Source organism: Lathyrus oleraceus, chromosome 1 (genome assembly GCF_024323335.1).
Source record: "Lathyrus oleraceus cultivar Zhongwan6 chromosome 1, CAAS_Psat_ZW6_1.0, whole genome shotgun sequence".
Taxonomy (NCBI): Eukaryota; Viridiplantae; Streptophyta; class Magnoliopsida; order Fabales; family Fabaceae; genus Lathyrus; species Lathyrus oleraceus.
Window position 1 is genome coordinate 9,435,252 of NC_066579.1, and position 27,880 is coordinate 9,463,131.

The window sequence follows — 27,880 nt, forward strand, 5'->3', positions numbered from 1 at the left end:
CAGAGTTCCGAGACTTTTAGGTGTTGGTAATCTTAATCTTTATTAGAGTGTATATGGACTTTCTGTTCAGAAACGCTGACTTGAGAAATTAGATGCTTGACTTCCTTTGTAAACACTCTTTTAAATTTATCCATTGGTTTAGAGTTTGGATGTCTATAGAGTCAAAATCTATTTTCTATTTTCTGCACACTTAGCAAAATAGTTAGAGTACAACATTATTCTCTACACTTTTTTATAATCAAAACTCAAGGATAGTTATAGAACCAAACTTGTTCCAACACTTGTCGAATAGTCAATCAAGAAGCCAATTGATGTGAAGTGGGTTTACAAGCTGAAACAAAGGCCAATTGGCGAAATTACCAAGCATAAGGCAAGACTAGTGACAAGAGGTTTTCTTCATAAACCTGGTATTGATTTCGACGAATTGTATGCATTTTTTGCAAGGCTGGAGATAATCATAATTATTGTGTCGACATCATCATACATAGGGTGGAAGATACATCAACTGGATGTAAAATCAAGATTTCTGAATGGACCTCTGAAAGAAGAAGTCTATGTTAGTCAATCACCAGGATTCAAAATCAAAGGGCAGAAGTTGAAGGTATACAAATTAAGGAAGGCTCTCTATGGTTTGAAACAATCCCCTGGAGCTTGGAATAAGAGAATAGATAGCTTACTGATTGAAGCAGGTTTCACAAAGTGTGCCTATGAACATGAAATTTATGTCAATGATGCAGACATGGTCGGTCAAAAATCATCTTATGCCTGTATGTGATGAATTGTTGATTATAGGTGCAAATGAAGCATAGATAAGAAAAGTCAAGTCAAAGCTGATGCAAGAGTTTGAAATGTATGCCCTAGGGAATTCATAATATTTCTTAGAGATGGAGTTCAAAGACATAGGTGAAAGAGTGTTCTTGCACCAAAAGAAGTATGCCTAAGATATCTTGAAGAGGTTCATGATGAGCAACTATAACGCAGCTGCTACACCATTAGAAACTGGAGCAAAGTTGAAGAAGGAAACATATGATAAATTTCTAAGTGTGACACTGTACAAACAAATCATTGGATCCTTGAGGTATCTTTGCAATGCAAGGCCAAACATTTGTCAAAGTGTCGAATTATTGAATAGAATTATGGAGAAACCTCAAGAATGTCATTTCACTGCAGTCAAAAGAGTGATGAGATATATCAAAGGTATGATCGATCATGATGTGCTAATGCCAAGATGGAAGAAGACCAATACATATGCAGAAGTATATGGCTACACTGATTCAGATTTCAGTGGAGATCAAGACGAGAAGAAGAGTACTGCAAACTACATATTCATGATTGAAAGCGCTTCAATCTCATGGAGCTCAAGGAAACAAAGAATTATGGCTTTGCCATCATGTGAAGTCGAGTATATGGATGTATCATATGCAACATGTCAAGTAGCATGGATAGAGATGTTGCTCGAAGATCTCAAGATAATGGAACCTAGGAAAATGAAGTTATTTATCAACAACAAGTCAGTTATCGACCTGACGAATCATCTAGCGTGTCATGGTCAATGTAAACACATATAAAAGATGCATCATTTTCTGAGGAATCAAGTTAACAAAGGAAAACTTGAGCATTGCAATACAAAATGACAACTAGCTGACATAGTCACAAAACCCCTGAAGAAAGTCAGGTTCGACGTTGAAGAAAAGCACCGGGATGAAAAGTCTCGAGGACATGAATTAGGGAGTGTGTTAGAAGTTTTAATTTGATGTTTTGTCGAAACCTAGCATTTGACTTTGTCGAAGTAGCTAGTCGAGGTGTAGGAGTCAGCTGTATCCGACTGAGCCGAATACAACTTATAATTGTGTCGAAATGTAACTTATAATTTTATACTTTATATTTTGTATGTTTCCGATTTGGGTCGGTTTGTATAGTTTTGGGTATGTGCTTTAGTTGCCTATATAAAGAGCATTGTATGATCTAAATAATAACTTCACTCAACACAAATCCTAATTTTTACAATTCGGTATATAATTTATGTCTCCCTTTTCTCTTCCTCTTCTTCTCCCAAAATCTTTTTATTCCAACAATATTCAATAGTAAAGGATTCCAACAATATTCAATAGTGTTTCGTATATGTAGATTTTTGTGGAGAGATTTTATTTAAAAAAAATACTTAGATAGTATAACTCAAGAGAAATCAAATCAAATGATTTTGGTATTTGATTTAGATTCTACTTTGATAAATAATATATATGTAAATCCTTTTTATAATAAAAAATAAAAAAAGGAAATTATTTTCAAGTAAGCAATACAAAATTTCTAAATTATTATGGAAAATTTATGAAAATTAACTGATTTTTTTTTACAAAAATATCATAAATTAATTAATTTTATAAATTCTTTTAAATTGTTTCATAAGAATTTGTGCTAGTCGATAAATTTAAGTAAAACCCAATATATTATTATTTAAAAAATAAAAGTCAATCCAAGGGGACTAAGTGGTCTAGAATATAAATTTATTATGAAAATGCAACATTCTTAAAATTGTTGAGTGAAAACTTTGTTGCCTAATAGTCCTATGAACTTCGATAATTAATCTGTACACATCATTCATAAGAAGTGTGATATCCTAATTTAATTTGATTTGATGTTCTTTACATATATTAGTTTAATTAAATCTCTCCTCTAAACTATTAAAAGAATCATTCAATTCTCAATCATTAATTTCTTAATCAACAACTACAACGACATATTTTATCCTCTTTACATATAATTTTTCACTATTAAAAAAGTGAGATTTGTATGTGAAACATTTGGCAACTTTTTAGAATGAGAGAGAAAAGCAATATCCCTTTTATTAGGTAAATTAAATCATTTTCAATTTACTCAAACATTCACCCACTATGAGGGTGAATAATTATAGAAGACTTTTCGTTTCCATTTAAAACTTGTAGCAATATTTCAAGATATGCAAAGATTATGTACTTGCAATTTTTTAAAATAAAAATGAGCTAATAAAACATTCTCTAAATAAGAATCTTTTCTCCTTTGAATAGTCACCACAAACATAAATAATAGCAACCAAAGTATATTGAGATGCGGCTAAATAATTTAAAACATTTTTAAAATATGGTGAAATTTAAATAAAAATACTCTTGTGCATATAAAAGATCAAATTTTTAAATAACACTCTACGTGATAAAAAAAATTAAGAAATGATATCTAATAAAAAATAACATATAACATGTTCTTTTTTTTTGTTACTCATGGGTTCAATCCAATCTCTAAATTGAAATTTAATCATAAATTTGTTAAATTTGCTATGATGATGTAAAGTTTTTTTTTAAGAAAAGAGGACAAAGTAAAGAAAAAACATAGCAATAATTTTGGAGTAGATATTTCAATATAATTAGTTAACAAAAGAAAAATTTAATTAGAAGCTCGCTCGTTCAATATTAAATTAAGACTTAGATCACATTTCATACTGACAAGTGTATTTGCACAAGTATTCGACTCACGGTAAATATGACAAATTCGCACCTCCCAATCCAGTTTGAGCATTGCTTAATTTGTTGTATGAATAACATTCCAATTATATTACTCTGACCAGAATCCAAAATATTTTGAACAACCATTTTAGAATCTAAATGAAGTTCAATAGCTCGAAATCCATATATTTTTTTGCTAATCTTAATGCTTTTATCACTCCTCAAAGTTCAACAATATATGCACTACAAGAACTTAAGTATATTGTGAAACCTCCGATCCACTCATTCGTACAACCTCTTAAAAGGCCACCACATCCATTTATCAAGTCATTCTTACTAGCTCCATTTGTGTTCAATCTCATCCAACCCGAAAGAGGAGGAGTCCATTTTATTTTCTTAGCTTATCGAACCAACTCTATCTTACTACCATGCAACTCCGCTGTCAAAAAATACTCATGAGCAACTTGAGTAATATACCGCCATAAAATTCTAGGTCTCAGAATTTTTATCATGTTGTTCCTTATTTCTCCACACGCAAAGTGCATGGCAAGAGGTTGTCTAATGTTGCGTCCACGACGAATATCCACTACTACCAAAATCCAAACGCAAATTAGTGTCCACTCACTCCTTAATATTACTATTGAAAAAAGAGTCATTCATATTCAACTTAACCACATTAGTGCAAATAGAAAAAGTCAAAGAACAAACACGTATGACATGTATAATAGATTCCACATTTGCTCTACATTGACTACAAAAAGGCTCACCTAGTTGCATTTTATTTTTGCTCCCATTGGTCATTATCTTGCCATGATACACCAATCAAATAAAGGTTCTTATTTTTTCAGGGACTTTAAGCTTCCATATCAACCTCTAACTGTCCTCGCATTTTTTCCTACTAAAATGACACATTAATTTATAACTTGATGAAACAGTATACTTAATTTTTTTATCGCTAGGCCAACAACAAATATCTCTTCCATTATTACCAACGGAAGGGAGAATAACTAGAATTTTAGTTACCACATTTAGAGGAAACAAATGCTTTAAAAGATCCAAATTTCATTGACCATGTTGATATAATAAGTCCTCTAAATGCTGATAAGAAGCTATATTAACACCATTTGTATTAGTATCCATCAAATTCATACCTGGTTCAACCCAACAATGATACCAAACATCTATATTCTCACCATCTCATATAGACCAATACGCAAACTGAGCAAACTTAGGCCACAAGTTACTCAGATTCTTCCACAAACTAGAATTATTTTCCTTAACAACCACGTCAGCATAACCAACATTGTTCCTCATATAGTTTCCACGCATAACTTTATATTAAAGAGATTGCTCATTACTTTGAATGGTCAGCCAAGCTTCAAAATACAAGCATTACTCATAACATCCAACCGTCTAATACTCAATCCTTCTAAAAACTTTGGCAGCATCATCGATTTCCACTTCACTGAATGAACTCTTATATGCTCCTCACTATCACCCCAGATAAAAGAGCGTTATAACTTTTGAATCTCATGCAAACAAGCTTTAAGAATACTAGTAACAACTTTAGAGAGAGTTACTCTACCTCCAAAACAAATGTGTTAAGCTTTCAAAAGGCAAATTTCTACTTAACTTTCTAAAAGATATAATTAAAATCATATCTTCTTAGTGCTCTATAAGGAAAGGGAGACCCATATATTTTCCAAGCGATTGTATTTCACAAAGCCAGACATAACAACCAATTTATGACGAATAGAAACATAAGTGTTTCTAGAGAAAGTAATGTTTGTTTTTATTAATACTTACTTGTTGACCATACAAAAAGAAAAAAATGATTAATAATATCAAGCACACACTGTATTTGAACTTTTGTATCTTTACCAAACAATAAAATATCATCTGCAAACATCAAGTGAGATATGAGAGGACCATTTCTACCCGCCTTCATAGTTCTCCAAAAGCCTTTTGCCACACTATGAGAAACAAGATGAAACCAATTATACATACAAGCAACAAATAGGTATGGAGAAATACGGTCTCCTTGTTTGATACCTCTTCGAGGCTTGAAAAATTCAAATCTAGTTCTATTCCATTAATATTAATGGTTAGAGTTATAATAGAGATCATAATAATAGCGATTGTCTCCAAAGGAAATCCCACCTCCTTCAAGATCTTTTTAATGAAATTCAACTTTAGCATATCATATATGCTTTAGTTGAATCAACTTTCATCACAAAACACTTAATCTTCCCTTTCATCTTATGCATGCTCTGAGCTATTTCTTGTGTCACCAATATATTATCATGAACACTTCTCCCTGGTATAAATCCCATTTAAAAATGAGAGACAAACTGAGGAATAATAATCTTCAACTTATTTACAACCATTTTGCTAGTAATTTTATACAAATCATTATAAAGGAAAATAGGAAGAAATTGATTACTAAACTCATGATTTGATGCCTTATGAATTAAGCATATATATGTTTTATTAATCTCTTCAAGCGCATCTTGACTAGCCCATATTTTCTTGACAAAATTACAAGTGCCGATCCAATGACTTCCCATGGTTTTTGATAAAAATCAACAGGATATCCATCTGGTCTAGGTGATTTCCGAGGTCACTTATCAAAAACCTCTTTCCTAACCTTCATATCATTCATAATAACACTTAGAATATTTGAAGACTCTTGAGAAACTCCATGATAAGAAACTGGTGTCTAGTGCATCCTCTCTAACAGTTTTAGTAAAAATATTCTTGTAAAAAAAGTAGTCATAGATTGAAGTTGGTGTTCATCTTCTACCCACATGCCATTAATGTCACTGAGCATTTAAACTTGATTTGTCCTTCTCCTATTAATAGCTTTCAAATGATAGAACTTTGTATTATGATCCCCATCACGAAACCACTTACCTCGAGAGTGTTGAAACCATATAAGCTCCTCTTGCTGAACAATTTTTTATAGATCACAATGAAGCTTGAACTCTAATTTATGGAGAAATTTATTCCTTCGATCAACTTGCACCAGCCTCTAAATTCCATTAATCAGAGCCAGTAGTTCTCATTTTTTACCAATTAGTATAATAATATTAATATTCTTCTAGTTCTTAAATTAATCTTGCATTTGTTTCAAATTTTCATTAACAACAATAGAAGGATCCCATGCCTCTTTAATAATCTTAATATAAGTAGATTCTTTTATCCATACACTTTCAAAACTGAAATATTTAACTTTTTCTCAATGTAAATTAGCAAATGGTGTGATTAGAATGGGATGATGATCAGATAAATTCCCACGAGCAAGAACTTTGACATACACATTCAAAAAGTTAAGCCTTCAATTATCATTACAAAAAGCTCGATCAAGCTTTTCAAATATTCAATTACCATCATGGAGTATAGGACCTTGTTAGAACAAGATTTGGTTATGCATCAATACCTTTGAGTTTAGATGATAACAATGTAGTATTTATGTGAAAACAATTTTGGTACTCTAATGGTTTGTTATTGTGTAACTTTAACAACCGTTTCTGATTCTGAGTTTATGATGTGCTACATCATCAGTTTCTGAACATTTGTTCTGAATTCCGCTTCTGTGCTGATTCACTCATGAGAAGTTCTGAAAGAAGTTATATTGATGTTGCAATGTTCTTTCTGCTTTTGCGCTGATTCACTTATGAAAAGTTCTGAAAGACGATATGTTATTGTTGTAATGTTCTTTCTGCTTCTGCACTTATTCACTCATGAGAAGTTTTGGAAAAATGATATGTTGTTGTTGCAATGATCTCTCCGCTTATGCTTCTGAACGTGACTCTGATTATCAAGCTTATGAAGAATGGAAAGATTATGAAGTTTTGTTACTTATCTGAAGACTTAGAAGAGCTCAAGCCACACACTTACGTGGTCAAGGTTCTGACTGAAGATTCTGAAGATTCTGATTTCAGCTTTGTGTTTCTTCTCTTCATCCTTCATCAACTTTTCATCAAAAGCCAATAAATTTAAAGATAAGATCAAAGTGTATACGTGATTAAATATTACATAGTACAAATCAAATATATTCCTTCCACTCTTGAAAACGTGGGTGAAGGAAAGTATTATTCATCACACATGTCAATAATCCGTTAGTGGACAACTGCTCTTTTGGTATCCCGAATTTTCCCTCTAACGGTCTCTTTCTTATGCTATATAAGTAGGACTTGGAGACTTGAACAATGCAAATGCAATAATTTACAAGACTATTTCTATGTGAAAAGCTCTCAACTTTGTGCATACTTTTCTTTAAGTGGTTGTATTTTATTTGTGTAAAATCTGCTTGTGTAAAAGCAACTTGCAACATAAAAAGATGTATTCAAACCCGTTTGTTTGTATTTCCTTAAGGAGACTAAGTTATATTCGAATCCTTGAGAATAAAAATAAAGTTGTTCTTTGTGATTTCCTTAAGGAGACTAAGTTGTAGTCAGATTCTTGAGAAGACAAAGAAAGTTGTTCTTCGTGATTTCCTTAAGGAGACTAAGTTGTAGTCAGATCAGATCCTTGAGAAGATAAAGAAAGTTGTTCTTTGTGATTTCCTTGTAATTTGTTTGATTATAGTGGATTAAGTTCTTGTGTATAAGGCCAAATCACCTTGGCGGGTGGGCTGGAGTAACTTTGATTTCAAGCGAACCAGGATAAAAATCCTTGTTTTCTCTCTTTGTTCTTTTGATTGTGTGGAGTTTTTGAGTTGGTAAAAAGCTTTTGTTTTTAAAACCCAATTTTCCTTCCAACGGTCTGTCTCTTATGCTATATAAGTAGGACTTGGAGACTTGAGGAAAGTGAATGCAACAATTTACAAGACCGTCTCTACGTGAAAATCTCTCGACTTTGTAAATACTTTTCTTTAGGTGATTGTATTTAATTTGTGTAAAATCTGCTTGTGTAGAAGCAACTTGTAACACAAAAAGTTGTATTCAAACTTGTTTGTTTGTATTTCCTTAAGGAGACTAAGTTATAGTCGGATCTCTGAGAAGATAAAGAAAGTTGTTCTTTGTTACTTTCTTAAGGAGACTAAGTTGTAGTCAGATCCTTGAGAAGACAAAGAAAATTGTTCTTTGTGATTTCCTTAAGGAGACTAAGTTGTATTCGGATCCTTGAGAAGACAAAGAAAGTTGTTCTTTGTGATTTCCTTTTAATCTGTTTGATTATAGTGGATTAAGTCATTGTGTATAAGGCAAAATCACCTTGGCGAGTGCACTGGAGTATCTTTGATTTCAAGCGAACCAGGATAAAAATCCTTGTGTCTTTATCTCTTTGTTCTTTTGATTGCATGGAGTTTTTGAGTTGGTAAAAAGCTTTTATTTTTAAAACCCAATTCACATCCCCCTCTTTAATCATATTAATATAAGTAGATTCTATTATCCACACACTTTCAAAACTGAAATATTTAACTTTTCTCAATGAAAATTAGCAAATGATGTGATTAGAATGGGATGATGATCAGAGAAATTCATACGAGCAAGAACTTTGACATACACATTCAAAAAGTTAGGCCTTCAATTATCATTGCAAAAAGGTCGATCAAGCTTTTCAAATATTCAATTACCACCATGGAATATACGACCTCTCCATGTATATTTAGATCTAAAAGATCCTATATCAATAAGGTTGCAAGCATTAAACCTTTCCAGAAATTTACCACACCTGCAAGAAGAAACGGGATCTCCTCCTTTTTTTTCCAAAACAACTACAATATTATTAAAATCTCCAGCGACCAACCACGTACTTTGCATAGAAGTTGAAATAGTCCTATAATCTTCCTAAAAAACTGTTTAACTCTCTTCAAGCACACTAGGGTAGGAAACACACCCCTAAAGTGGATTTATTGAATTTTTTTCTCAATTAGGATCATGCTAGCATCACCTTCTTTCCATGCGACCATGGTACCTCTCGCATAACCTCTAACATCAATGCAATTCCATCCATCAAAACCCAATAACTAAAAAGTATTCTTGAGTTTATTAGTATCACATTTGGTTTCCATAATCACAAGGATACTAGGATGATACATATCAACATACTATTTGCAAGTACGATATAATCCTGAACTTGCTGCCCCACGACAGTTCCATATAAGAATACTATTGTGCTTACTAATCATAACAAACAATTAATCAAGAAGCATTAAACCTTTTTACTGCAAATGGTTAGAGAGATCCACAATCTTTGGAACCACTTCCATGTCAGTATCTTCATCACTTGAAAGAACTTTCATGAGAATCCAAAAATTCATCTTTCTCCAAACCCTCTTAGCTGTCATACCCTAATTTTTTACCCTAAGATCCCACATGTCATTTGCATCCTTTCATACAAACAAGATCACATATATGTCATCTCCCTCTCATCTTTGGGTTTGCCTTTTGTTGGGATCATCAAGCACCTCTTTGTTGGTATTTTACCTTTGTGTTTATATGTTCATTGCTTATCTAACCACCAATCAAAATAGCAAAAATATGTCTTTTTTTCTTTAAGTTTATTGTGTAAGGTAGGGCTTTTCATAAAGAGCATCCAACATGGTTCCCCGACTAGGGTTTTTGTTGATTCCTCAAGTCAAAGTGTGTTCAACCATTGTTTCTCAAAGGGGTTATCTCTCAAAGCATGATCTCTAAAGTCCTCAAGCATCTTTCAATCTCATTTTGATCAAGAGTATCTCAAAGTTTTGTGGCCTATTTCTCAAGAGAAGTCAAAGGTTCAAGTGTTTATTTCCATGCCTTCTTCAACAAGATACCTCAAAATTTGAGCAATCTAATCAAAAGAAATTCAAGGACACCTTATTTTGAGTTCATGTGATCATCCATGTACCTTGAAATGCAAGGAAACTCCAAGTGCACAAGTTTATTCCAAGAGGTTTGACCAAAAAGTCAACATTTGAAGTCAAAGTTCAAAGGATCATAACTCCTTCAATTCTCAACATTTTTGAGTGCTTATTTTTGCATATGAATCTTCTCAATATCCTATACAACTTATATTTACATTATAAGAGCCAATTATGCTTGGAGGATCATCAAAAGTTTGAAGACATTATAGGTCATTTGTGGACTTAGTGGAATTTGACCTATTTTCAAGTGACTTTTTCTCAACTTTCAAGGATTAAAACTTATTCAATTTTAAACATTTGAGGCTGATTCTTTTTGAACAATATCATTTGTGATTTCCTCTATAAGTTTGCATCAAGGATCAAAGTTAAATTATGCTTGGAAGGCCATCAAATGCTTTGAGACGTTACATGTCATTTTTAGCCATTTGGGACTTAGAATTTTCTAAGTTACATTACTAGATTTCGGTGCCAACTTCAACATGCCATAACTTTGTGCTCAAGCATAAAAATGCAACCTTTATTGGCACATTATGATCTTTGATATGATTTCAACAAATTACAATAAGAATGGGATCAAAAAGTCTTATGAGCAAGATACCCCATTAAGTTGAACATGGTGACTTAAAACTGAAGAAATCACCATGATCCGAATTTTGAACTTCACTAATATAATTTACAAGCCAATTTACCACACATTTTGGGCCTAAACATGTTTAGTCAAGTCTCCAAAAGTTAATTGACTCCTAAAACGCGTGATTTGCTGAGTTTTGATGGTTTGCAAGTCACACTTTTCTCACTTATTGATCGAATTTGTTTTGCATGAATTGAGCATCATTTGACACATATGAGATTACCAATCACCTCCCTATAAATAGAGCAACATGCTTACTTCATTCACAAGCTTTGGAGAACCAAAGAACCCCCGCTTCACTCTGAAAATTTTCCAGAAAATTGAGTTATCGTATTTTGAATATTAGCTTGTTTCAATTCAATTTATTGATTCCATTAGCACCTTCGGCCTTCTCTGAAGCTTTTGTAACAATTCCTAAGCTCTAAGACCTCCTGAAGTGCCCTGACCAGATCGAGCTCCATCAACTTATAATCATCATTTGGACAAGGTAGTTCTGAGCATCATTTGAACTCAGATAATTTACCACAATGTAGTACTTCACTCTCTGATGATTTCCCCTAACTTATCTGGTGTTGATTGCTTGTGTTTATCATTTAATTTAATTTTTCGTGGCTTGCTTTCTTCTGAAACTTCTCTAAAATTCTCCATGCTCAGTTTAGATAAATGAACTTTGAGCATGAGGTCAAATTCGTGATGAGGAGGCGATCATATTGGTGGTAGTCTCATGTTCTGAATTTTCCAAACGATGAAACTCCGGTGAGGGATCATCGGGGAAGATGACTGGAGTGTTTCAGGTTATCTAAGTTTGGCCATACACGTTGGCAATTTGAAATGTTCTGATTGGTCCATTTTGAATTCAATCTCGTGTCTTATTTTGGCTAATTTCCATTGTGCGTCCCAGTCTGATAGCTGTTGAATCTGCCACGTCAATTAATGAGGTCATATCCAATACTCTGTATTTTTTCTGATTTTTTATTTATTTTTCTTTTTCATTTTAAATTTCATTTCCTTGAAAATTCATAATAAATTCATTTTTCATCCAAAAAAACACCAAAATAAATTCTAAAATTCTCTTTTATTTTTCTTTATCTGATTTTTATTTTTTAATATTTTATTTTCTTGATTTTCTATTTTTCATGGATTTTCTCTTTTATCCTTTATTTTAATTGGTTTAAAAATACTTTTAAGCACTTAAAAATTCTGAAAAATTAATTTTATGTTTGTTATTTTATTCCCAATCTTCCATAATTTTCTTGGCTATCTATTTGGTGTTTTATAGGGATTTATGGATTTTTTTGTTTTATTTCCCTTTTAAAATTCATTTTAAAAATATTTTTAATGCATTTTATTTTATTTTATTTCATTTCATATTTGTTTGACCTTTGTTGACTTCTGTTGGCCTTGGATCTTAGTTATTTTGATCACGGGTCTCATCAAACTCAATGGATCTTGGGTGTTGATGGGGTGAAAATCCTAATCTACCAAAATGGATGATTGATTTTGATGATGACTTGATCAAGACTTTGACCCAATTTGGATTTGGTTTCTCTTGTCTCCTTCTTCTTCATCCCTTTATCTTCCTTTTTTTTCTTTTGATCAATTGGATGGTTTGTGTCCATCTTGTTCATGATGTGTGGATTAGTGCTTGATGAATTTTCATCATTTCAAATCTACCTCTTAATTGATCACAGATCATTTAAGGTACTTTGGATTGATGTATAAGTTTGTCCTAAGTATCGTGAAGTATGGATTGATGTAACGGAGCACTCTCCTAGCCTTTGTGCTTGATCTACCTTTTTTTTGTGGCGTAGCTTTAGGAGAATGATTTACATATCATGTCTCTAGCATGTACTAACATAAATATTATTATTGATCAGTCTCAGATAGTTGTGACTTCTACATAAGTGCAATTACGATTGCTTAACATAGTGCTAAATTTGTCCTGAATCAGAAAACAAGTCATTTTCATAAGTGAGATTGTAAGTCTCCTACTCCTCATGGTATTGTGTGAAAAATATTATTTCCTTTTCCCCTAAGAGAGCTTGTGGCATACTTTTTGATTTTATCCAAGTTGGAGCCCTTCTCATGGTAATGTAAAGGTCCATACTTTCATACTTGTGGGTGAATAGTTGAGTGTTCTCCAAAAGATGACAAGTTTCCTTTCTATTCTTGATTACTAACACATTATTGTATAAACTTTACTTTAATGTCATTTATCTTATGATATTTACTTTATGCTTTTATTTTAGCATCTCATATCATAGTGTTTGTGCTTATGCTATTTGCTCTTTGTCCACTTGGACCTTTGTTTATGTTTATGCTCTTTTTCGTTTGTCAATTTTCTTTTTCTTTAAAAGAGATTAATAAAGGAAAAAACCTTAAAAGAATGGTTCTCTTAATTCATGGACTTGAGGTTACTATCTTTAACATTGTTATGGAGTTATGGACTTAGAACTAGGACCTTGACCCTTGCTTTGAGAGTTTGTGATTTGAGACCTTGGGATTCATCTGGTATCTTTGACTTTGGACTTCTTTTGAAGACTTGGTTTGGTTACTTTGGTTTCATCTGATACATGGATTATTCTTTACTTATCTGGCTTGCTTGAGGCTTAATCCAAATGAGAGAATTTTTGCTTGACTCATGTCATAAAGCATGTTATCTCTTGGTTAGATCTTTCCTCCCTATATTTTACTTTATGTTCTATGATAGTCTTTTCCTCTCCTCCATTCTTTGATTTTCAAAATATTCTCCTCTATTTCAAAAAACCTTTCTTGTTTTCAAACTTGAACCACTTTCTTAATAAATCTTTCCTTTTGTCAAGTGACTTTCAAAATCGTTTCTTAATAAATTCTAACATATCTTAAGCATATTCGAACAAATTACAGAAGACTTAAAAAAATACATAACCCACTCAAACTATTTTGTGCCCTTTGTGCACTTTTTCCTCTTAAAACTTTTTTTCTCAAAGTTTAGACATGAGTATTTCCATAATTGAGGTATAATTCTCCTATCCCTGTAGCATTGATGATAATTCTTTCCCATCTAAGAGAGCTAATGGCATACTTGTTGATCCCTATCCAAGTTGGAGGCCTTCTCTGTGGTGAGGAAAAGTTCTCATACTTGCGGGGGTGACTAGTTGAGTATTCTCCTTAAAATGGCAAAATGTCTTTTCATTAAAAGTGAATTAAAATAAACATCTTTGTTACTTTTACCATGAACTACGAGGTTTTGATCTTCATTGCACTTTGTTGGTACGTAGGTATGAGACTCAGGAAGTCTTGGGAAACACAAAAATCATTAAAAACATTTCTCTTCTCATCTCCCTAATCTTTTACAAACAACACCTTTTAAAATCCAAAATGCATATATTTTCAAAGAGGTTCCTATAGAGTACTATAGATGTTTAGGTGCTAATATCTTCCCTTTGCATAACCAACCCTCGTACCCTTATCTCTTTTTATTAGTTTTGTTTTAAAACTTCTTTGGGTTTTGTTCGTTCTTTTTCCCTTTCCTTTGGAAACAATAAAAGCGCGGTGTCGACTCTTGATTTGTGAGTTAAGTAAATCAATAGTTTAATCTCAAATATTTACTGCTACATTAGCCACTGTTTATCTCAACATTATTTTAGAAGTTTTTATGACCTCATCCATTGTCTTATGTGTTTCGTTGTAAGAACATGAGTATAATTTTTTAAATGACTAGCAATGAATATTATCATATTATTTATAACATATGGTTATGTAAGTTTCTAAACAACTGACATATAAGTATTTCATAGATGTCCTTGATATTATCACGTGGTACCTAAGAAATACGTTTTCCATCATTAACTTTGTTTTATATGATTCTGTACGGAATATCCTCACTCTTTCTATAAGGCCCACTTATAATCTTCTTTTTTATGTTCTTGCGTGTTACATTATCTCTCTACTAATTATTCATGATCTTTTGCAAGATATTCTTGTTGGTGTAAGCCCTAGAGGCCAATACTTTTGGTACTTGTATTAAATTATTTATTAATAATAAAAGGCTTTTCTTTATTATGTTTGTTTAATAAAGTCCCTAGAATAGCTAGTCCGTTTAGTGTATCAAGTGCGACTTAATCATGAGATCCCATTAAATATAAGGACACTATTCTTAAAGTATCCGGAGTCGAGCTTTGTTGTGAAGGGGGATAACATTAAAGCATTAAGACTATTATGTATATAGATTGATGATCACATCTCATGGATCATGGATAAGGAGTTATCTAGTCTTAAAGATAGGTATGAATGTTAGGAGTAATATTTATATTGGATTGACCTACTATGAGAATACTACATAGAATATTATGCAAAGTATCATAAGTTATTCTCATGGTGATAGTGGTGTATACAACCCTTCGACCTGAAACCACTATGGATCCTAGATGTAGAGTTGAGTGCTTTATTGCTGATCAAACATTGTCCGTAATTAGATGACCATACAGACAGTTGATGGGTACTCCACGAAGCATGCTGAGGGACATGAGTGACCTAGATGGAATTTGTCCATCCCGTATAATAGGATAAATGTCTAAGGGTCCAATATTGAACTGAAAAAGGATGACACAATCTATGGCTTGTGTTCAATATAGACATAAGGGCAAAAAAGGTAATTTTACACACAAGTACTATCACAAAAGGATTTGTCAGATCATATGACATTTTCATGTCTTGGGTAGCAGTGATGTGTTGCTAGATACCGCTCACTGTTTATTATGTTAAATATGCTATTTAATATGATTGTCAATGTCGTGAAAACCTACAGGGTCCCACACAAAAGGATGGATTAATGAGAGATAGAGTAAATAAGGAACACCGTAAGGTATGATGCACCTAAGTGAATTGTAGAACATCGTAAGGTACAGTGCACTTAAGTAGAACATGAAATATGGAAAGGTACCACGCGCTTAAGTGATTTTTGGTATATCATAAGATATGGGCCATGTAACTCCCCATACTGCTTTCAGGATTACTGACTGACCCCACAAACCAACATAGGTCTTTTCAGAATGTTTTTTCCTCACTCACATGCTTTCCGGGAAACTTCTCAGAAGGTCACCCATCCAAATACTACTCCAAGTCAAGCACACTTAACTATGGAGTTCTTATTTGTTAGGCTACCGAAAAGAAGATGCATCTTATTTTCGGTAGCCTTACAGATAAGAACTCCATAGTTAAATGTGCTTGACTTGGAGTAGTATTTGAATGGGTGATCTTCTGGGAAGTTTCCCAGAAAGCGTGTGAGTGATGAGAAAAACATGCTAAAAAGACTCGTGTTGGTTTGTGGGGTCAATTGATAATCCTAAAAGCAGTCTGAGAGGCCAAAGAGTGGTTACATGTTACACCCGAGGGAGAGGGAATGGTTGTTGATGCACGAGGCATGACAATGAGACACTCCTAGTAGCTTCTAGGAAAAAGATGAATTCACATCAGAATTAGAGGGATCATGAGGTTGTGCAGGTATTAGACTGCATGGTTGAAGGAAGGTTTATAAGGATTAATTGGCACTACCTATACCAATAAGATGCATCTTCTTTTTGGTAGCCTAGCAAATAACAACTCCATAGTTAAGTGTGCTTGACTTGGAGTAGTTTCTTCTTTTTTGGGAAGTTTCTCGGAAAGCGTGTGAGTGAGGATAAAATATGCCGAAAAGACTTGTGTTGGTTTGTGCGGTCAGTCGATAATTCTGAAAGCAGTTTGGGGCGTTACAGGCCACATACACTTAAGTGGACTTTTTAGCTTGCTTCCAGACAAGTGGTTCTATAAATAGAACCCTTGTGCTGAAGCATTTCACTAGATAAAATTTTAGTTTCTCTCTCTCTCTCTCTCTCTCCCCCCCCCCCTCTCTCTCTCTCTCACACACACACACACATACACTCAAGGCCTTCATTTGTAGCAACTAGCACTGAGACTGAAGGAATCTATTCGTGTGGACTAAGTAGAGGCGTTTTCACCATTCACTCCTTAGATCTACATCAAAGGAGAATTTTACCACTGATCATGCCCATTCGTAAGGATCACTAAAGGAGAATTTTTAATTTCCGCTGCATTTTGGATCGCAATTTTCCTTCAATTCTCTCCCATTATTTCCTCCTCCTCCAATTTCTCAACTTCCAGATTTTGGATATCTTTACCCAAAATAGAAAATCTTGATCCCATTAATTTCACTCCAGCGTTAACTGCCACCAGAACATTCATCTGACCACCGTGCACCATTGTCAAATCATTCTCCTTCATTTTCCTTAGACGTTGTTGTTTACTAACAACGTACCCAAGACCCTCTTGCACCTTACTGCGACCTTGAATACCATTGGACTCCATATTCTTTTTTCCCTCCTAGACACCACCTCCCCTTTAGTTACATGAGTTTCTTTCTCTCCACAATCTTCCATATAGTGACTAAACTTCCTACACTTGATACATTAAATATGTAACCCTTGGTATTCCACCTTAAAGACCCTATGTTTAATCGTGATAGCAAGCATCACTTTTGATAAATTTGAAGTTGCATGTCTCTAATATATTCTGGGTAGAACCATAATATAATGTTGTTGCTTGTCTTGTCACATTTGTTTCGTTTATTATTGTTTATTGAGTCTCCTTCATGATTGCATGTCTCTGAATCAAGTTTTGAATCGATTCGTTTTAGCATGAATAATTGGATTGTTTATATTTGAGTATAATCACTATGATTTAAGTCAATTACTTGAGTTAATGGAACAAGAACCATTGTTGAAGTTGGTTCAAGTTATGTAGGAACTGAAATCTCAAACTATTTTGAAAAACTAGAAAGATTGAGATTTGGTCTGTATGATTCGGGTCACTCACAAATCATGACTTGAATCAAATCAAACAAATGAGAACAATATCATTAGGGTGTCTACGACTTGAATCACAATATACACATGATTCAAATTAGGCAACTCGGTGACTTGAATCACAAGTTGTACATTACTCGAATCACATATCTCATGTTACCTACTGCCTAATTTGATTTGAATCACACTTTCTACATGTCTCAAATCACTAACGTTTTCACTTTTTCCTAGTTGGCTCTGTCCAAATTACTTTGAATCAAGCTTTATACATAACTCGAATCATGAGCCTTCATGACTCGAATCAGAGCTACAACATGAACCGAATCACAGGAAATAAGTCACTTTTCTTTATGTTAATCTTGTTCCACTCTACTTTCTCATTTGATTCAAATCATGAAATGTTCTTGAGTCAAATCTAACAACCATTTTCACCTATTTTTGTGCATTATCTCCAGCACGTATAAATTTATTTTGTCACTTCATTTACAAAAATCACACTCATAAACAACATTATGATTGTGCGAAATCAACAACCTCTCACTTTTTAAAACTCAAAATCTCTTGAAAACATAACTTCTTTCATCTTCAACCTCTAGTTTTAATTTCAGATCTTGATAATGAGAGATCTTGAAATCTCTTGAAAACATAACTTCTTAAAAAGCTTGCAAGATTGCGGTTGTGATGACTGGTAGTGACAAATTGCAGTGAAAAGAAGGAGGTTCTTCTTTCTAGGTTGACCTTGGTAGTGCTAAGTGGATGCCTACATAAAAGGTAGGAGTACTCCTCAATCTTCGGGCAGTTCATTTCCAAGAGACTGGTGGGATCATGGGTAACTACAACACGTGAAGACCGTGAGCAGCTTGGTGAAGCTGGAAGATTCAAAAAGTGAGAATGGAGTAAATATTTTGCAAAGGGTTTAACATCAAGCTGTATATAAGTAAATATCCAGATAGGAGATTCATCTTTCTCAAAATTATTGTGGATTTATGATTGAATGAACCCGTTTAATATTTGTCAAAATATAGTGGAAGAAAACAACTTCCAATGGGAAACCATTGATGTGTGAAGTATGTTGGAACAAAATTAGTTTGTATCATACCTCTAAGGTTTTGATGATAACAAATTATGTAAAGAATATTTGGGTATACTAACATATGTTCAAGTGTGCAGGACCATAAACTAAAATTTCTGATATAAAGTCAGTTCTGGTACTAAAAATGAACATTTAAAGAGAAGCTAAAAGATCCAGAATCTGAAGGATCAAAACCTGAGAACCAGACTCTGAAGGAGGTCAACTTCTAAAGACCAGACTCTAAAGAAAGTCAACCTCTAAAGTTCCCAGACTCTAAAGACTCAGACTCTGAAGGAAGTCAACATCTGAAGACTAAGAGTTTGATAGGTCACTATCAGACTCAGAGGTCAGTTAACGCAAGGATCAAGAAGACTCTAATAGGTCAATATCATATTCTAAGGCCAGTCAACACAAGGATTGAGAAGACTCAAATAGGCAACTTTCAAACTCATAGAGCAATTTGCGTTCTTTTGATCAAAGGGATTAACCATATCAAGTAGCATTCTAACATTTATGATACAACTTCTATAATGCTCATTTATTTGAAGACTTGATGAAAAATCAACTAATCTTTGAAAATAAAAAAATTTGTTACTTTGTCAAACAAAAAACACAAGTCTAATTTAGAATTTCTTATCATTTGTATATCTTATAAATTCTTAAGTCTTAAGAGTCTTATTGGGTTGTAATTCTTTTACACCTCTGATTGTATATCAAGTGTAATATTCAAATAATCTTTTAAGTTAGGTTGTAAGAAGTCTCTTGCTTGTATGCTTAAGCATATGAAGTTTCCTGATGTATGCTTGAGCATTAGAAGTCTCTTACTTGTGTTTTTCAGCATTTAAAGTCTTTTGCTTGTGTACTTGAGCATTAGTAATCAACAGTGAGTATAGTTTAATCCCTTGGAAGTACAAAGGGACTGAACTACTCTTGTTTTGTAGGAGGAACAAGGATAAATTTGCTCATGTCTCTCTTTCTTTCACTCTTTAACTTTGAACTTGTTTTTATCAGCTCCAAACACTTAACTCTTTATTAGATTCTAGACTTGAGTTCAGAATCTGATAAGAGATTTTTAGAAGAGATTTTTATCAGCTCCCACAATCCTATATTGTATTTAATTTTTGTAGGCTATTGCATGTTTAGGTTTTCGTTTCTTAGGATAGTTTATCGTTAATTCCGGTTGGAATCAGAACCTAATTGAGTTTTATTGGTGATTAAAATATGCGGATTAGTTGTGTTAGAATTATACAATAATTGAATTTATGTAAATGACACATCTCGTATAATTTACAATTTATTAATTCGATATAGCTAGCAACATTTTGTGTATAGTCTTTGAACAATCTATGGTATTTGTGAATTATGTATCTTTAATCGTGATTGATTTCTTATACAAGCATAAGCTCTCTATTTTCTCTTTAAGACTTTTGTGCATTTCAAAACTCTGATATTACTCTTTTTTTTAAGAGGTTAATTTTTTAAAAGAGTTTATTGATCCCCCTCTAGACCATTTCTCTATTCCATATTCCTATCCAACAAAATCAACCTCCACACACAATCTTGCATACTTGCACCGTTCCTGAAGAAGAATGTTCTTGTCCACCTTCACTATTCGACCAATGTCGTTACCAATAAATGTAATAAATTTCTCATCATAATATTCAATTGGTAACCCTGAAAAGATCTCACAAATGACTACCTTCTCAATTTGATCAGTATCTTGATAAAAATCAAGACTTCATTATCTAACAGTGAGATAAAGATCATTTATTAGCCAAAGACCATCCACTAAAGTATGATATTGATCATCTTTATCGGAAAAAGTCACAAGAAAATAGTCATTACTCAGATCTATAATATTGATAATTTCATTCCTCACCCACACCTGATTCAAACTTGTTTCCAAGGCCTTGTATCCAATATTCCCATCAAGAAGTTTAACAATAACTCCCGATTTTCATATTTTGACAATTCTTTTCTCCTCTTTGCCTGAAAGTATGAAATTTAGACAATCTTATTGACACGTCTTCATTTCTTCTATCAAAAGACACTTTTCCTCATCATCCCTTCAGACATTCTCCATTTCATTATCAATTAAAATAATTGTCATAGTATCATTATTATGCTTTTCTCCATTAAAATTTCCCATCATTGAATCCTTATAGGACTTTTTGGGTGAATAAATATATTGATCATTCTTCTTCATTGCAACCGCATCCTCACACACCAAAATGCATGCTCGAGCCTTGTTTTAAAGTTTGATAACCACCTTTGACTTTTTTAGAGTTACGTTCCAAAAACTCTTGTTCATCATGCACGATTCCATGTTTTTCAACTATACAATTTCTTGGAGAATAGTTTGTTGCTATAGAGTTGGAGAAGACAATGGCTAATTTTAAGTCGTAACAAAACATCTAATTTTAAAAAGTAACTAACTATTTTTTTCATAATTTTTTGGTGATCTCTTGATTGGAACTGAAGCATACTCTTCTTTAAACATGTGTAATATGAATTTCATATAATTTAAAATTGTCTTATCTTTAAACTGTGATTAAATATATCTTAAAAACTGGAGGATTCATAAAAAAGTTAAAATAAAATCATTGCATTTACCAATAGTAGTTAGGTTTAGACTTCCTTAAAACATCTTAGATTTTGAGGTCTAATATATAGTAATTATAATTCAATGGAGACAAAACTAAATATGAAATATATTAGTTAAATAGATGTCTAATATATGTTAGTGATAATTCAACAAACATTGAATATATGTTAGATATATGTGATCACACTAAAATTTACGTATTTTTGACTCCGATTTCACATGCATTCTAGTTGTTTTATAATCATTTTATTGTGTTATTACTGTGTTTTCCTTTGTTTTCAAGTTTTTACTTTAATCGGAGCCCCAATCAAGAAAAGGAGCCAAAAAGAGCTAAAAACCCTAAAATTCAGCATTTTGTTCTTATGGCCTACCCCATGGCGGGCGCCACAGACCAAGCCATGACGTGTCCAAGTCCAACTTCCTCAACTCCCACGTTTCCCCACTTCATCCACTAAGGCGCCCCACTTTGTGCTTGTGGCGGGCGCCATAGCCTTGTGGCGGGCGCCATAGCCTTGTGGCGGGCGCCACAAGAAGGAAACAGTTTCCTCTATTTTCAAGTTGAAGGGCATCCAAGTCAATTCCACTTTTTTTATTTGCTTATAAATAGAAACGTGAATTCAGTTTTACAATCATCCAAACTTAGAGCAGAGGCAAACTCAGAAGCAACTTTGTTTCACTTAGGCATATATTCAGTATTTTATAGTGGTAATCACTTCGCATTGGAGTGTTACCACAATTGTGTCATCAAGTCTGTGATAGAGTCTGTAATCGAGTTTGGAGCACTTTGGAAGGAAGTTAATCCTGCCGCCATTTTCTTTTCCGCATTGCAATTTACTCAGCCCTCCGATTGGAGCAGGTTTTTTATTACTCGCCTTTACTTTATTTATTTCCCGCACTCGCTTTACTTTATTTATTTCCCGCACTCGCTTTACTTTATTTATTTTCCGCACTCGCTTTTACTTTATTTATTTCCCGCACTCGCTTTACTTTATTTATTTCCCGCACTCGCTTTTACTTTATTTATTTCCCGCACTCACTTTAAATTATTTACTTTCCGCACTCGCACTACTTTTATTTATTTTAATGCACTTTTACTTTACCATGTCTAGCTAAATTTATAAGGCTAGAATGATAGGATCGTAATTAAACCAGTAATCCGTACAATCGTTCGTAGAAACACTTAAAGGGCTATTTTAACTTTCAACTTAAGTTTTCCCGCACTTCAATTCCGTTGGGTAAGATCGAAAGCCGTCCAACGTCTTTATAAACTTAATTGTTTTTAACTATTTCAAAAACAGCGAAAGCGCTTTGTTTAGTTCATTAGGAGTTTTTAACATCAAGAAGAAAAGAGGTTTTAAAACTATTTTCGGACGCGTTTATAAGTTTAGAGTCTGGTTCGTGAGAACCTCTTTTGGTTAAGAAATCCAGGTTATAATACTTTTCAACTTAGTCAAGATACTATATTTCTTAAAAATAGGTTTACTACTCTAACGCAATGCGCGCCTTTTTATAAGTGACAATAAGAGGGTTTGATTAGGGAGTACAACTCGGTTCTGAATACGCGAAAGCGACAGTTCCTGTTAAATTAGTTCTTTTCAAAGTAGGAAACATTGCCCATGAGTAGTTCTATTAGCAAGTACTTGGATTATCAGTTGATTACGTGAATTACATTCGACCCTATCTTTGTTAATTATATTCTGTTTCAATACTTTACTTTTTATTGCACACTACAAAACACTTATTTCGATTGCCTTTGATAAACACCATAGCGACAGATAACGATAGATTGACACTTGGTCTTTGTGGATACGATAATATTTTATATTACTCTGACGCGTTCGTATACTTGCGAAAAGCACGCATCAAGTTTTTGGCGCCGTTGCCGGGGACCAATTTCGTCAAATTTCATTTTCCTGTTGTTATATCGTTTAGACTTAGGTTATTTCCCGTCGGTCGATGCGAAGAACTCGCAGCACCGGAAGTTTAAGCTTAGTAAACCCTCTAGCGGAACCTGAACGTTACGCTCGCGCACGTTTATTCTTTAATAGAATTAAGAGAGCTATGGCCGAAGATCAAAACCAAAGACCTCTTAAGGACTTCGCTCAACCATCTAATGAAGAACCTAGTTCTAGTATAGTAAACCCAAACATCCCAACCAATAATTTTGAACTTAAACCATCCCTGTTGCAACTAGTGCAACAGAGACAATTCGCGGGTCTCGCTACCGAGAACCCTAACCAACATTTAAAAATATTTCTTCAATTAGCAGATACTTTTAAAACCAATGGAGCTTCTCCTGAGGCAATACGTTTAAGATTATTTCCTTTTTCCCTCAGAGATAAAGCCCTTTCATGGTTAGATTCCTTTCCACCCAATTCCTTTTTCCCCCGAGTAAGACCGTCGTTCTTCGAAACCATATAACTAGATTTACCCAAAACCAAGGAGAATCGTTGTTCGAAGCTTGGGAGAGATATAAAGAGTTGTTACGAGCATGCCCACATCATGGCTTAGAAAACTGGTTAATCATTCAAACCTTATATAATGGACTTCATTATAACACAAAGATGACCATCGACACTGCCGCAGGCGGTGCTCTGATGAACAAACCTTACCCTGAAGCTAGTGCCCTCATCGAAGATATGGCTCAAAACCATCAATCATGGGGAGTCGAACGAGCGACAGTTGAGAAGAAGGAAGCCCAAGGAGGAGTGCATGAACTAAGCTCTATAGACATGATGCAGGCTAAAATGGACGCATTAGCCCTTAAGGTCGAGCATATGTGCATAAACTCGAATACTATAGCCGCAGTTTCGTCGGATTGTAAGATATGTGGAACCCAAGGACACCAATCTGCAGAATGCAGTCTATTGAATGAAACCCACTCCGAGCAAGTGAACTACACCCAAGGGAACCCATACTCGAATACCTATAACCCTGGATGGAGGAATCACCCTAACTTCTCCTATAAAAACAATAACCCTATTCAAAATAACGCACCTCCGAGACCTAGTTATCAAGCCCCTAGATCAAATCAACCTATGCAACCTGTACCACCAAAGCCGATCCTTGAGAAAATTATGGAAAATTTTATCACCGCTCAAACCCAACAAAACAAGGAGTTCATGAACCAAAACATTCATGTTAACGAATTGATTACTCAGTTAGGAACCAAGGTTGACCAAATAGTTACTCATACCAAGATGCTTGAAACCCAGATCTCTCAGGTAGCTTTAAACCAAGCCCCTCAGACTACACCTGGAGGACAATTCCCTGGACAACCTCAATAAAATCCGAGAGACAAGCCAATGCCATTACCCTAAGAAGTGGGAACGCTTATGATGAGTCACCAAACCCAAGATTAAGTGAACCCGAAACTTCTAAGGAATGTACCAAACCCCCGGACAAAGTAAAGGAACCAGAGGAATCTGAAAACCAGGAAGGTCGAGAAAAAGGAGAAGAACCTAAAGATAAAATTTACGTACCGCCCCCGCCATATAAACCACCTATACCATATCCCCAAAGACTCAAACAAACCCAGATCAATAAACAGTACCAAAAATTTATTAAAGTTATAGAAAAACTTCATGTAGAAATCCCTTTCACAGAAGCCATCACCCAAATACCTTCTTATGCAAAGTTTATCAAAGACATCCTTACCAACAAACGTAGACTTGACGATCCGAAGCCTTTGGAATGTAATGCTATTTCCGAGGACAAATTAGCAAAGAAAGATAAAGATCCTGGAAATTTCTCCATTCCTTGCCTTTTGGGTAATCATGTCATCGATAAATCTTTTCTAGACTTAGGAGCTAGTGTGAGTTTAATGCCTTTAGCAGTTTGTGAGAGGTTAAACTTGGGAGAATTACAACCCATTAAGATGTCACTTCAGTTAGCCGATAGATCTGTCAAATATCCGATAGGCATTTTGGAAGATGTTCCTGTTAGGATAGGTCAACTATTTATCCCTACTGATTTTGTCGTCATGGACATCAAAGAGGACAATGATATACCAATTCTTCTAGGTAGACCATTCTTATCGACTGCAGGAGCCATAATAGATGTCAAGAAAGGAAAGTTGACATTTGAGGTAGGTGACGAGAAAATAGAATTTATACTTTCGAAATTTCTTATGGCACCTGTGATGGGAGACTCGTGTTATGCCTTAGATATCATTGATGAATGTGTTAGAGAATTAGAACAAAAAGAAATTATAAAAACAATTAAGTTACCATCAACCCCCATAAAGGAAGATGATGACTTTAAAGAACCTTACATCGATGATAACCTTTACGAATGTTTATCCCTTACCCCAGATCCTATGCCATGCCATAAGAAACCAACCTTAGAACTTAAGGAACTGCCTAAGAACCTGAGATATGAGTTCCTCGATGAAAAGATGAACCGTCCAGTTATAGTTAGTGCTACCTTGAGCCAAGAGGAGACGAACCAACTTTTAGACGTTTTACGAAGATATCCCTCAGCCTTAGGATATAATATCTCTGACCTGAAAGGTATAAGCCCATCCGTATGCATGCATCGGATCTCGTTAGAAGAAGATTCAAAACCCTCTAGGGAGCATCAGAGAAGAATAAACCCTATAATGAGTGATGTTGTTAAGAAGGAAGTTCTTAAGTTACTTGAGGCAGGTATCATCTACCAGATCTCGGATAGTAAGTGGGTGAGCCCTGTGCATGTAGTACCTAAAAAGGGAGGCATCACAGTCGTGTAAAACGATAAAGGTGAACATGTAGCATAACGTTTAGAAGGAGGATGGCGGATGTGTATAGATTATAGAAAATTAAATAAAGCAACTAGGAAGGACCATTTCCCTTTACCATTTATTGACCAGATGTTGGAGCGTCTAGCCAGACACTCTTACTTCTGCTATCTAGATGGATACTCTGGATTCTTCCAAATACCTATTCACCCCGAAGATCAAGAAAAAACTACCTTTACATGCCCTTGTGGAACTTTTGCCTATAGACGAATGTCTTTCGGCCTCTGTAATGCCCCAGCTACTTTCCAACGCTGCATGATGTCAATCTTTGCAGATTACCTAGATGGTATCATGGAAGTGTTTATGGATGATTTCTCGGTTTGCGGATTCAATTTTCACAATTGTCTTGCTAACCTTGAGAAAATCCTGGAGAGATGTGTGGAGGTGAACCTCGTGCTAAATTGGGAAAAATGTCATTTCATGGTGACCGAAGGAATAGTTTTAGGACATATAGTTTCCGAAAAAGGTATAGAGGTAGATAAAGCTAAAATAGAAGTTATAGAAAACCTAAAACCACTAAAAACCATCAGAGAAGTCCGAAGCTTTCTTGGACACGCTGGATTCTACCGGCGTTTTATTAAGGACTTCTCCAAAATAACTAAACCTTTAACCGGACTTTTAATGAAAGATGTTGAATTCATTTTCGACGAAAAATGTAATGACGCATTTAATCTTTTAAAGCAAGCATTAATCTCTGCACCCATTATGAAACCGCCCGATTGGTCGGAACCTTTTGAGATAATGTGCGATGCTAGTGATTATGCAGTTGGATCCGTACTAGGACAAAGGAAAGATAAAAAATTACATGCCACTTATTATGCCAGTAGAACCCTAGATGCTGCCCAACTTAATTACGCAACAACCGAAAAAGAATTACTCGCTGTAGTTTTTGCTATAGACAAATTTAGATCTTATCTAGTAAGAGGAAAAATTATTGTTTACACCGATCATGCTGCCATTTGTTTCCTATTAAGTAAAAAAGATGCCAAGCCCAGGTTACTCCGATGGATTCTATTACTACAAGAGTTTGATTTAGACATAAGAGATAAAAAAAAGGCACTGAAAATATAGTAGCCGATCACCTTTCTAGGCTAGAACATCTAAAACCTGAACTAGTACCCATAAATGATGATTTCGCCTATGATAGACTGATCGCTAGAGTAGAAACCATTGAAGACAATAACCTAGATCCTTATGAGCATTCCCAAAATTCCTTAGCAATAAATAACGTACCCTGGTATGCAGATTTCGTTAATTACCTAGCTGTTGATATAGTACCCCCTGATCTTGACTACCACCGCAAGAAGAAATTCTTCCACGATGTGAGAAACTTCTATTGGGACGAACCGCTCCTTTTCAAAAGGGGTAAAGATGGCATTTTTCGCCGTTGCGTTCCAGAAGAAGAGGTAAATAATATTATCGAGCATTGTCATTCTGCACCTTATGGTGGACATGCGAGCACCTCTAAGACATACGCCAAGATTCTTCAAGCTGGCCTATTCTGGCCTACCATGTGGCGTGATGTCTATGCTTTCATTGTCAAGTGTGATAGATGCCAACGCACTGGAAACATTTCAAGACGTGATGAAATGCCTCTAAGAAACATTCAGGAAGTAGAACTCTTTGA

The 27,880-nt window shown here is 34.4% G+C and overlaps 1 protein-coding gene and 1 non-coding gene across 2 annotated transcripts; one reads left to right on the forward strand and one right to left on the reverse strand.

Moving 5' to 3' along the window:
* Positions 1–962: 962 nt before the first annotated feature.
* On the forward strand, positions 963–1,568 carry LOC127087115 (secreted RxLR effector protein 161-like). Its single transcript, XM_051027969.1, has one exon. It carries the CDS (start codon positions 963–965, stop codon positions 1,566–1,568), a length of 606 nt encoding a protein of 201 aa, XP_050883926.1.
* A 22,310-nt stretch (positions 1,569–23,878) lies between these two features.
* On the reverse strand, positions 23,879–23,985 carry LOC127115944 (small nucleolar RNA R71). The gene has a single exon (XR_007800941.1). It is a non-coding gene; the product is annotated as a small nucleolar RNA R71 (small nucleolar RNA).
* Between the last annotated feature and the right edge of the window lie 3,895 nt (positions 23,986–27,880).